The 12,890-nt window shown below is 46.2% G+C and overlaps 1 protein-coding gene across 1 annotated transcript in view; it reads left to right on the plus strand.

The window, feature by feature from the left end:
* The first annotated feature begins 146 nt into the window (after positions 1-146).
* The window catches only part of RAB38 (RAB38, member RAS oncogene family), a 65,219-nt gene continuing 52,475 nt past the window's right edge, over positions 147-12,890 (plus strand). The window contains exon 1 of the mRNA XM_007535136.3: positions 147-448. Coding sequence (XP_007535198.1) covers positions 247-448 — 202 coding nt within the window. The 5' untranslated portion in view covers positions 147-246. The remainder of the gene's footprint in view (positions 449-12,890) is intronic.

The raw sequence follows: 12,890 nt of genomic DNA on the forward strand, positions 1-12,890 counted from the left end.
CAGCTCACCTTGGTAGCAGTCCCCACGCTCCCCTGGCCCGGTGCGCTGAACTGCAGGGATAGGGGGAGGGGGCAGGGATGGCCAGGCCAGTCTGGGCGGTCCGGGGGCGCTGGGAGGGAGGAGTCCCAGGGCGCGGGGAAGAGTGGCCCGGCCTCCCCACAACTTCCCGCCTAGCCGAGTCCCTAGCCGCGTTGGGCCGGGTCGGGAGCCTGGCCGTGTCCTTCGTCATCTCCTGGCCCCGCCGGCATGCAGGCCCCGCCGCGGGAGCACCTGTACAAGCTGCTGGTGGTGGGCGACCTGGGAGTGGGCAAGACCAGCATCATCAAGCGCTACGTGCAGCAGCGCTTCTCGGCGCACTACCGTGCCACCATAGGCGTGGACTTCGCGCTCAAGGTGCTGCGCTGGGACGCCAACACTGTGGTGCGCCTGCAGCTCTGGGACATCGCGGGTGAGCCGGGCGGGGCCGGGAGGAAACCCGGAGAAAGGAGCCCACTCCTCTTTCTGGAAGCTTCCAGAGACTCCCTGCGTGGAAGGCCACTCTGGGCTCTCCCCTAAGGGCCAGACGGGGGCTGCCTACTTTACCGACTGCCTCCAGGAGTGTACAAGCCCTAAGGACACCTCCCCAGCCCCCTGAGCCTTTAAGCCCCATGGGAAGACCCCCCGAAGAACCTAGCAGGGAGCACATATTCCAGAGCCCTGCACTCTATTATTCCAAAGGCCTTTAGCCATCTGTGGAGTTTAGAGAGGGTTCTGGGCTGGAAGGAATCCATGGTGTGTGTGTGTGTGTGTGTGTGTGTGTGTGTGTGTGTGTGTGTGTGTGTGTGTGTAAGACAGAGACAGAGAGACAAGAGAGCCAGAGACACTGACTGGCTAGAGGCACTTCTCTCCTCCTCCTCCTCTTCCTCTTCCTCCCCCTTCTTTGCCTAGAGTAGTACTTAGTTCTGTTTTATGATGGTGCTGGGGATTGAACCTAAGAGCCTAGAACCTCAAGCATGGAAGTATATTTTCAGAACCATTACACTGTCTCCCCAGTTCTATAAGATTTTTATTTATTTATTTATTTATTGCTTATTTTGTATTAATGACAGTGATGCAGAAAGAGAGGCCAGAGCACTGCTCAGCTTTGCTTATGATAGTGCTGGGGATTGAGCCCGGGAGCTTGGAGTCTCAGGCACGTGAGTCCTTTACATATTTATTATGCTGTCACCCCAGTCTCTGCTCCAAAATTTATTGCCCCTGCCCCTAGAGTTCACCTTGAGAGTGAGGAACCTTTCAGAAGGCTGAAGATCTGAGCTGACTTTTGAACATTTGCATCAGGAGTGAGGCTGACATGAGGGTGCAGACATCCTGAGAGAGCTGTCTTGGGATGTTTGTGATTTGGACTGCTTGGTACCCTGTGATCTGGTGGCGGGGATAGGTCCCCTGCACTCAACAGTGTCCCTGCTACACAGTGAGGGGACTGCTGCTCAGAAGTCCTAAATACTTCTGGGATCCTACCTGGCCCTCTTCTGCCCATTCCCTTCTGACTCTGACTTTCCTGACCTGGGGCCCTAAGAACCTGTATAAGTTGCAAGATCCAGACTTCCTACTTCTATTCCAGAAAGCAGGTGCACTGGGCTGCAGATGTAAAACTGTTTGGAAATGTTTGCACAGGCATTTCCAGGGCTGGGAACCCCAATGAGTTGGCTCTCCAAACCATCTCTCCAACTCAGAGCGACCTAGTCTGGTTCTTTCATAAACAGTGGCCACTGCAATTCATGGACCTAAAGAAGTCTCTAGAATTTGCTGACAATTTGGAAAGGGCCTATAGCTTGGGTTTGGGCTGTTGGTTCATATGCCACTGAAGATGTGGCCTCAAGCCTGTGGGTTGGCTTGTGTTTGTGCTTTTTCCACACCCTCTGCTAACCAGGATAAAAAGCCTATGGTAATGGCAGGTGTAATGAGAGTGGAGGCTTTCACTGGAGTCCCAGCTTCACCTGTGTGTCCCGAGTAATCAGGCCAGTGACCTACCCTTGTGCATGGTAACTTGTGAGTTCAGCTGAGTGTGCCACCTCCTGGTCCCAGCCCTATCTCACTAACCTACTTGTCTTAAGTTACTGATCTGCAAAGACACAGCAGGCTGTTCCCAGTCAAAGGATTCACCACCAAGATATCTCTAAGGGGAAGGGAGGTCTCCCATTGCTGTAAGGGTTAGGTGACATGGGATGGGTGGTGCTGCACCTGGTAGAGCACACATGTGCACAGTGCTCAAGGACTGAGGTTCAAGCCCCTGTCCCCACCTGCTGGGAAAACGCTTCACAAGTGGTGAAGAAGTGCTACAGGTATCTCTCTTTCTCTCTATCTTCTCCTTCCCTCTCAATTTCCCTCTGTCTCTATCAAATAAGAAAGAAGAAGGAAAGGGGTTAAAAGATGGCATGTAGGGTCCAGTGGTAGCACATCTGGTTAAGTACACATGTTATCATGTGCAAGGACTGGGGTTCAAACCCTGGTCCCCATCTGTAGAAGGGAAGCTATAGGAGTGGTGAAGCTGTGTTGCAATAGTCTCTCCTTCTCTTTCCCTGTCTGCCTTTTCTATCTCAGTTTCTCTGTCTCTATCCAATAAATAAATAAATATTTTAAATGTATTCGTTTACACATGTAAAGCAAGAAGAGCGGGCTGTGAACCTATCAATTACATCCTAACAAGCAACGATTGCTATAGCACCCAGATATTCTGCCTCCTGGAACCCAGCACTCTTGTTTTTCCAGCTTTACTAATATTACAACACTTTCTCATGAGGAGCCCCACTTTCAAACCTAGAAATGCCACTTGAGCTGTGCATGTAGCTGTAGGCTGCCAGGGAAGCTGAAGTGTGTCTTATTTACACATGAGGTGTATAAATAAGACACCCAAGGGCCGGGCTGTGGTGCACCCAGTAAAGCACACATGTCCGTTTGTGTGAAGACCCAGGTTCAACAGACCACTCCTCATGCGCAGGGGGAGGAGCTTCATGAATGGTGGGACAGTGCTGCAAAACTCTCTCTCTCTCTCTGTGTGTGTGTGTGTGTGTGTGTGTGTGTGTGTGTGTGTATTTCTAACAAAAGTAGAAAGAAGAAATATGTGGCCACTGGGAGCCATAGAGTCCTGCAGGCACTGAGTCCCAGCAATAATCCTGGTTGCAAAAAAAAAAAAAGTCTAAGGAGCCTTGGAAAGTCTGTTGTGCAGGTGGTAGGTGACATCTCAGTGAGGGGACAGCTTTTCCCTGGAGGTCACTCTGGTCATCCCCAGTCTTGTCACAGTTACTGTGTGCTGATTCAGGGTCTAACCAATTGGTGCTGTTATCCATATGGGGACAGATGCCCAGCACTGACATGCCTCAAGCTTCAGAGGTGGCTTGTGAGGAGGAGGCTCCTGGGACAGCCTCGACAGCCACCCCTAGCTAACTATGCCCACCCAAATATGCCCTGAACTCACATTCAGTTTGTCCAGAGAGACCCACTTTGTGCTTGAGTCTGGCATGTATAGGGAAGTAAGACTGGGGAGCTGAGCCTTCAAGTATTAGGGGTATGGCTGGGGGATCAGGGATATCCCATGCTCTGAGAAACATCAGTCGCACTTGCTCTAGTGGGGGTATGGTTGCTGGTTAGTTTTATTTTATTTTACTTAATTTTATTTTTTTCCTTTTTGGTAGAGAAAGAGAAAGATAGAGAGGAAGAGAGGGTCAGAAAGAGAGAGAGAGAAGGAGACCTGCAGCAGGGCTCCACCACTTGTGAATTTTCCCCTTACAGGTGGGGACCAAGGGCTTGAGCCTGGGGCCCCTCACATGGTAATGTGTGCATTCTACTTGGTGCACCACTGACTAGCCTCCGTCAGTATTTTTGATGACCACTTTATTCAGCACTGATTAGGGCGTGTTCTGACAAAGGGATTTCATAAGAAATCTCTCATAGCCACTGAGTCAAGTCAGTTTGATCCTGAAAGAGTCCACAGAGTCCCTCTCAGAGCTTATGAAACAGGCCTTGAGGTCAACAGGGTGACTGGCCTGTGAGGGGGCACAGTGGGTGAAGCACTGAACTATCAAGCATTAAGTCTTGAGTGTGATCTCTTGTGTTGTATTTGCCAGAGTGCTATGGTTCTATCTCTGTCATAGATTAGATAGATAGATGATAGATAGATAGATAGATAGATAGATAGATAGATAGATAGATAGGTGATCGATACAAAATTAAAAACATATTTTTAAAGAAATCAACATAGTGAATCCTAGTTACTCCAAATGAAAGCAGGGTGGGCCAGCCCTGGGTTCAGAAACTGTCCTCCCCCCTTCTTTCTTTCAATTTTAAAATACATTAAAAGAGGGCTGGGTGGAGGCACACCCGATTAAGCAGACATAGTATCAAGCACAAGGACACAGGTTCAAGCCCCCAACCCCCACCTATAGTGGGGACACTTCATGATTGGTGAAGCAGATCTGCAGATGTCTATCTTTCTCTCTTCTTCATTATTCTCAACAGCTGAGTAGTATTTCAGTGTGTATATTTGTCTCTATTGTGACAGAGGCAGAGAAAGTGAAAACGTTTCTCCTGAGACCACACTGCTCAACAGTGGAATTGCCAGCTAAGACCTGCTCCCCTGTACCTGGTGGTGGCACCCTGCTTTCCTGAGGGAGGCCTTGGGGTGTCTGGCCTGGTCCTGTCTGAAAGTGCTGGGAAGTGCTGGCTAGTCTTCCTGCCCTCTGCATCTCATTTCCAGTAAGGGAGGAGGAATGATATAAATCATTATACTGCAGAAGGAAATCACAGGCACTCACATCTGTTTCCAAAGACTTCATCTTCAGCTCCAAGTTTCCATTCCTTCTTCCCCTCCCTCTTTCTTTCTTCCTTTCTTTCTTTCTTTCTTTCTTTCTTTTTTCCTTTCTTTCTCACTTCATACCTTCTTTCTTTCCTTTCTTTCTTCCTTCCTTCCTACCTTTCTTTCTTTTCTCTTTACATTTATCTTTGGGGAAAAGTGTGATTCCCATTTCCTACTCTTCCCCAAACTTGGATATATAATAATTTCTCCACTGATATTATTAAAAAGAAGCCAGTGAGAGAACTCACCTGGTTGACACACTGTTTGTTTATATTGCTTCCTCCAATGTGCTGAGCTCAAACCCTTGTTCCAGTGTGGTTGGGGTTGGGCTCAAACTTGGGTCACATGCATGGCAAAGCAGTCTACTAGCCAGTGAGCTTTCCTGCTGGCCCTCTACTTAAGCATTGGGAAAACATGTTAATTTCTTGAGGAAGAGGGAGAAAACTGAGACCAGAGCACCTCTGAACTCTGGTGGCAGGACATGGGCTTTCAGAATCCCTGCTCTCATGCCAAGTTATCGCTACAATCCTGCATAACAGTTTTTTTTTTAAGTAGTTTGAACTCTTGAGGTTGTGAGCTGTCATTAATTTGATAAGTAGAAGGATTTAGGAATGACATGAGGTGGATTAATCTTACCTCTCAGGGGATCCGATTGTCTGGTGGGACAAGTACAGTGTTTGAAGACAAACCTGAAGTAATTCATTAATCCCTGCTCCAACTAATGCTCTGCAAGGGATATAAGAAGCGGTAGAAAAAAATATTAACCAGAGTATCTCCCTGGCTGGGGTGTGGCAATGAGGTGGTATAGTCACTGAGGAGTAGCTGGGGGTCAGGCCAGTCACTAGTTTAATACCGCAGTGATTCTGGCAAAAAGCACACAGTGAAGTAGCTCACTCAGATGGTGCGCTGCCCATCAAACCCAGCCCTTTGCATTGAAGGAAACTTTGGTGATGTGTTCCCTTTCATTTTCTCTCTGTCTTCTAAATTGCACACATGACAAAGCACATTACCTAAAGGAACAATTTTGCTACCCCAAAGAACTCTAGCTTTAACTGTCACAGTTCTTTCTCCCAATCCAACATTTTGCTTTCAGCACTTGTCCAGGTATAACTTTCCTCATTCATAATATATATATATATGTGCATTTTATTTATTTTAATGAGGGGGAAAAGGACAGATAAGAGCACTGATAATGGTGGTGCTACAGGGATTGAACCTGGGGACTCAGAGCCTGCTGTTGACTTTGTGATACTTATACACAATGAAATATTATGTACTTGTTAAACTGACGAGGTAATTTCCTTCACCTTATCTTGGATGGAGCTTGAAAGTATCATGTTAGGTGAGAGAAGCCAAAATGAGTGGGATGTATACCAGCTGATCTAACTCATAGTCAGAACTTAGGAAACAAGGACAGATAGAAAGGGAAAACAGGGTGAAATTTGGACTAGATGTGGTATACTCAAAGCAGAGGGCTCTGGAGAGGAGGGCGGGGTGGGAGTGGAGAGGGCTTTGGGATCCCAGTGCATGATGATGGGAAAGGAATAGAATTGGAGCTGAGAGTGTTTTGCTGTCACAGGGATATGAGAAATTGTACCTATATGTCAACAATTTTTGTGTCAACCATCACACCTGACTCCCACTTAAAAAATCAAAAGCTAAAGTTTAAGAACTTCACCAGGGTTATTTATTGCTAGGGCTCAGTGTCTGTATGACTCTACCCTTCCTGATGGCCTTTTTTTTTTTTTTAAGGAATACAGAGAAAGACACACAAAATAGAAGAGACACACAAAACACCAAAACACACCTGTACCAGTCATAAAGCTTTCCCCTTTATGCTCTCCTGGAGCTTGAACCCAGGTCCTCATGAATCTCCTGACGACCCTTTTGTTGTTCTCAAGCAATGTACGTATGTGAGGCCCTTGTATAACACACACTCATAATACTAAAAGCTTACAAATGAGGGGATGAGTGGTGATTCACCCAGAAGAGTGCAATACAGGAGAGAAGCAAAGAAAAGGAGAGACACACCACTGGTGAAGCTACCCACCCCCCCACAGGTGGAGACCAGGGGCTTGAACCTAGGTTCTTACACATTAAGGTAGCATGTATACTCAACCAGGTGAGTCACTGTCTGACTCTCAGCTTCCCATTTTCAAAAACAAGATTCCCAATGGTGAATTCCAGGGGGAAAAAAGCCCCTGTGACTTAGAAAAGGAGTGATTCATAGCCATGCTGCTGCCTCTGGGCCTGTCAAAGTAGAGAGAGGAGGGGAGAAGGAGGAGTTTAAGCACTATTGCCTGGGGTTAGATGGGATCTTTACATTCACTGGGGTGTCAGCTGACTGTGAACTTGATTTATGGATCCCTCCCAACAGCTCCCAAAATCATCTTGAGCCACTGAAAAGCCATACTACTTTCAACCATCACAGTAATTGTTTGGGTTCCTCCCTTCCCTGCTTACAGACTCATATATAAAAATCTTTATTTATTTTTGCTTCTTATTTATATCATCTGGAATCTAATAAACTGATTCTAATGGATGACCTCTTAAGATGAGAATTGTTATGCATACCTAGCCTTCCAGTCTCATGCTTGCTGCAGCTGCTACAAGGATTATCATAAAAATTAAATTAATGTGAGGCTGGGTGGGGTTGCTCCTGGTTGAGTACACAAGTGACCATGCACAAGGACCCAGGTTCAGGTTCCCACCTGCATGTGTGGGAGGGGAGGCTGCATAAATGGTGAAGTAGTGTCTCTCTCTCTCCTTTTCAATCTTTCCCTTTCCTCTCAACTTCTCTCTGTATTAAATAAATAAATACATGAATAAATGGCTCATGTTTTTGTCCATGCAGGCTTGTTTCTGGCTTCCTGGGAGTAAGAGGTGAAGGCAGAGTGAGTGCATTAACAGGTAGTACTAACTCATAAGTAGTCCAGGAGGCTTTTATTCTCAAGAAAGAAGGAAGCTTGACTTGGGTTTATTTTTACTGGGGTTCATCGAGCTCTTATGGGATGGAAAATGTGGAGAGATGGAGGTGGAATTATAACTCACTTCTGACCAGCCTCCTTTCCAGGTTTTTCAGGGATCAGGGAAGACCATGAGAAGGGTGGACACCTGGAGTAAGGACACTCTGAGGTATTAGGAAAGGAGTGGTCATTGGTTTCCACTGTCAGGACCAGGGAAGAGGCTCAGACTTATGACATTGTAAAACCAGCTAGAGGTTGCATGGGGTTTCAATGAGCAGACTTGGGGGAGAGGTATCCAGGGAATCTACCCCTCGATAACACGAGGACTCAGAAGGCAAGAAACCACCTGGTTGTTCTATACCATCAACACTGCTCTACCTTCAATTTCTGGTTCAGCTTGTTGGGATTCCTTATGTAAGGGGTGTCAAAGGGCACCTGTCTGATTGGGACACTTTGCATGGGGTTTTGGAGCCCTTACCCTTGTTATGACAGAAGGCACACTTCCTGTCCTTGTTAAAGCTGAATGACTGTGTGCACATGTGTGCATACCTTACTGTCTCTTTTCTGTTATCATTTTATTGGGGGGGGTTACTGATTTACAGAAGAGCTGTTGAAAATGTGTACAAATTCTCATCTCTATGATAGATGTTTGCAAGAAACTCTCAGCCCCATCTTAGATCCTTTCCCACCACTATGCACCAGGAAGGTAAAGCTCCCTCTGCATCGTCCACCTCTCTGTCCCCTAAGCCCTTTGCTATAGTGTAGTACCCCAGACCCAGTTCAAGTTTTATCTTGTATTTTCCCTTTCTATCTGTCCTTGTTTCTTAAGTTCTGCCTATGAATGAGATTATTCCATGTTAATCTTTTTCTTTTTTGCTTATTTGACTTAACATGAAATCTTTGAACTCCATTCCAGATGAGGCAAAAGAGACCCTTTGTCATATCTAAGAAAGATTTCTTCCTCCTCTCATCTGCTGATGGCCACTGAGATTACCTCTTATGATTCTTTTGTGAGCAGTGCTGCAGGAGTGAACAGAGTATGGGACACATCTTGTAAATAGATGTCACTGTGTTAAGATCTATACTCATCTTGTACTGTGTTGTGATGCCAGCTGTCTCCAAGCCTGTGAAAATATTGATACTTACTCTAAGGTAGATTGGGGAAAAGATATGCTAAAAGCCTTGTTCAGGAATGATCCAGAGACAAGGTGGCCTGACTTGGAGCAGTGGTGGTGATTTGGGGAGGGCGGTGAGTCAGGTCATTCCTAACATAGAAATGTTGTATGCTTTACATTGGGTTGCTCTAGTTCTCCCCCGCCAAGAGAATTGGATCAGTCCAGTTAGTTTCGTGGGCCCGTTTGGCCCCGCCCCTAGGAACCCCGAGAGAGGGTTCCTGAGTTCCAGAGTAAGAGAGAGTGCTTGCGCCGCCGCAAAGAGACAGCAGAGTTCTGTTTGGTGATTAGTTTGTCTTAGTTTATGAATCGTTCCTGAATAAAGAAATACAGCTTCCCTGCCCAGCCGTATGTCTCTGGTCGTCTCTGTTACCCGCCCGTGAAGCTAGCCCGGCTGGCAAGAGCCTCCGAATTTTTAACAACATAGAAGTGTTGATGGGATGTTGGAGACCCTCAGGAGAGAGGGCAGGTCTCCCAACAGGCTGAAGGAGCTGCTCTGGGTGTTTGTGTTAATGCCATTGTTTGAACCAGGGCAGGGAGCAAGGAGAGGAGGAGAGAGAGCTGTCAACAGGCTGGGGGCAGGGGTGTTGCCAGAGCCCATACTGTATGTGGAGGCATCTAGGGAAGGTTTCTGAGGCTCCGAATGGGTAAACAGTTGACCTGAGATCACAGATCACAGTCATCTGATAGAGAGCCCAACTCATGCCCTCCTGTGTTTGCTCCCTTCTAAAGGGAGAATCACTGCTTATCTATGCCCATCAGAGCCTCCATGGAACGTAGAGTAAAAGACAGACTAAGCTGTGTACAGAGTTTTGGTTGAGCCAGTAACACAGGGGCCACTTCTGATGCTGGTACCAAGGTCAAGTGTTAAATTCATGGTGATAGCCTGGGACTAGCAGGCCTACCAGTAGAAAGGTTTTGCAGGGAATGTTTTATAGGGAGTCTGCAGCCTCAATGGACCCAGGAGAGGACTGCTTCTTGGACTTCTCTGGATCCTGGGGGAGGATCTTTGTGTGCAGCTGCCCTGATAGTAAAGGATCCCCTCATCCCTCAGTGCCTTCTGAGGGAGGTTATTGCAGTTGCTGCTGTAGCTGCCATCTTAAGTTCTGGGGTCCAATTGTTTTGCTTTGTCATGTGATGACCCTTAAGAGTTGGGAGCCCAGTCAAGAACAACCTGTGCATGGCCAAAGAATGTGTGTTTAAGGACTAAGATGACTGGGTCATTTTCAGTCCATATACCTGCCCCCTCCCCATTTTTGACCATAAGGATTATGGCTGGGACTTGGTGCCAGCATGGCTACACCAGTCCTTTCCCAGCAGGCATCTTTTCCCTCATTCTTTCTTTTCCTTCTTCTCCTTCCCCTTCTCCTTCCTCCTCATCCTCCTCCTTTTCTCCTTCTTCTTCTTCTTACTATTATTATTATTATTCTCCTTCTTCTCCTTTTTGGAAACAGATGAGAGAAAGAGGGAGATACAGAACAAGAAAAAAGAAGGAGATGGTAACAAAGAGAAGGAGAGGTGCCTGCAACATTGTTTTGCCATTCATGAAGCTTATGCTTGCAGGTGGGGACTGGAGACTTGAACCTAGGTCCTTGCACATAGTAACATATACACTCAACCAGGTGCATCACCACCTGGCCCTACATTATGACATTCAGTTTTGGATGCCTCAAGGGCAAAAACTTGTAGATTTGCAGCTTAGAGCCTACAATGGATGTATACTGAGTGAGTGCTCTCACTCCAATGTGGTTTTTCAACTCAGTACTTTTTTCTCTTTTGATCCAATTATCCTTGATAGCAACAGCTTTCTGGTCTTTATTTTGCCTTATGTAGACATTCCATTGTATCTCAGGGCACTTTTCCCCCCCAAACAGTAGAGGTCAGGAGGGAGTGTCAGCTGACAAGGCGGGGTGGTTATATTGGGTGCCAATACTGAATGCTCTTGTCTGGATGTGGCCTATTGCTGGAATGCCCCAAATACCAGATTCCCAAGTGGCCCAGTGACCTCAATATAAAAGCTTCTTTTCTTTCTAGAGATAAGCCTTTTTTTTTTCTAGTTTCCTCTTTCTTTTCCTTTGTGATTTCTGAAGCCCACTAAAACTTTTGTATGCATAGTATTAAAAATTAACTTTGTCTATATACCTAAAATATAAACTCTTTTTTTAGATAGAGATAGGCAGGAAGAGAAAGAGAGAAAAAGAGACTACAGCACCTAATCTTCCTCCAATGAGGTGAGGCCAGGCTTGAACTCAGGCTGTGCACAAGGCAAAGCATCATGCTGTTCCTGTGAGCTATTTCACCAGCTATCCTCTTCTTTCCCACTCCCTTTACCCCTACTCCTTCACCCTGTCCTCCTCCTCCATCCTCCTCTTTATTTTACCTTCTCTTCCTTCCTCCTCTTCTTTCCCTCCTTCTTCTTCTCCTCCTCCTCCCCTCCCCCCTTTCTGGCTTTCCTTACTCTCCTAGACAAGCCTAGAGACCAGTCAGTTTCTGAACAACCCGTGACTCTGCTGTTCCTCTGACTTTCCTCTGACTCCTTCTCTGAAACGTATCATGAGACACTGAATGATCAGAAGGCTTTTCTCTTCTCCCAAGTTATATCAAAGGAGGTCACTGTTTGCATCTCTGGCCAACCCCCCCCCCAAAAAAAAAAGCCAAGCAGATAGGGAAAGGAAGCAGTGGAACCCATTTTCTTTTCTTTTCTTTTTTTTTAGGGGGGTAGGGAGGGTGGGTGATGGGATGAGGTAGAAGGAATGAAAGGTCACCCATGGGCAGCATATCAAATGAAGAGTTTAACACACTCTGGGAGGTGGGACAGGGGGACATTTGGAAAGGACTTCTGTGTTAGGACTTGTGGAAGGAACACTTGGGATGACCATGGTCTGGTCCTGCTGCACTGTTCTTGCCAGTGGGGGCAAGAACACACATACACACACACACAAACACACACACACACACACACACTCAGGAGGGGCCTTGTGCTGCACTGCTTAGTGCTGGATGTGCATGGTGTGTTTCTTCCTACAATTTACCGTATTAGTGCCATTGTATACATAATAGCATGCAGAAGCCTTCACCACCCTGAATTAAAACTCACCAGTTTTAATTGGGCTCCAAGTAAGGTGTATAGGGTACCTTAAAACATGTTTATCAGCCCTTCCTTCCTTCCTTCCTTCTTTCCTTCCTTCCTTCCTTCCTTCCTTCCTTCCTTCCTTCCTTCCTTCCTTCCTTTCTTTCTTCTTCTGCTCCTGTTCCTCCCCCACATCTCACTCCACTCTTCCTTTAGTCACCAGAGGCGGAGAAGATAAAGAAGCAGAGAGAAAGATGGACACCTGCAGTCATGTCTCACCTCTCCTGAACCTCCCTCCCTGCATGTGGGAAGCTGGGATTCAAATCCAGGCCTTTGCACATGAAAGTGTGTGTGCTCAACTGGGTGCACCACCACCTAGCTCCCTTTATTTTCTTTTAAAAAACTGTATTTGTTTTAGTGAGAGAGAGAAATGACACCAGAGCACTGCTCAGTTCTAGCTTTTGGTAGTGTTAGTGATTGAACCTGGGGTGTTAGAGCCTCAGAATGAAAGTCTTATTTGCAGAACCATTATTCTGTCTCCTCCTCTACCCTACCAGTGTCATCATGTTAGCTTCTTTTTTTTTCCTGAGAAGTTGGCTCTTGTTAAATAGATATCCAACTTTGGTTTAATTCATATCATGGTATAGGAATATGTGTGTGTGTGTGTGTGTTTCTGATTTTTAATTGATTAAATAATTGACAAGATTATAACATAAGAGGGGTACACTTCCATAGAATTCCCACAACCAGAGTTCCACATCCCATTCCCTCCACTGGAAGATTCATTTATTTTTTAAAATTTTCATTTATAAAATGGAAACAATGACAAGATAAAATAAAATATAAGATAA

Source organism: Erinaceus europaeus, chromosome 17 (genome assembly GCF_950295315.1).
Source record: "Erinaceus europaeus chromosome 17, mEriEur2.1, whole genome shotgun sequence".
NCBI classification, from domain to species: Eukaryota; Metazoa; Chordata; class Mammalia; order Eulipotyphla; family Erinaceidae; genus Erinaceus; species Erinaceus europaeus.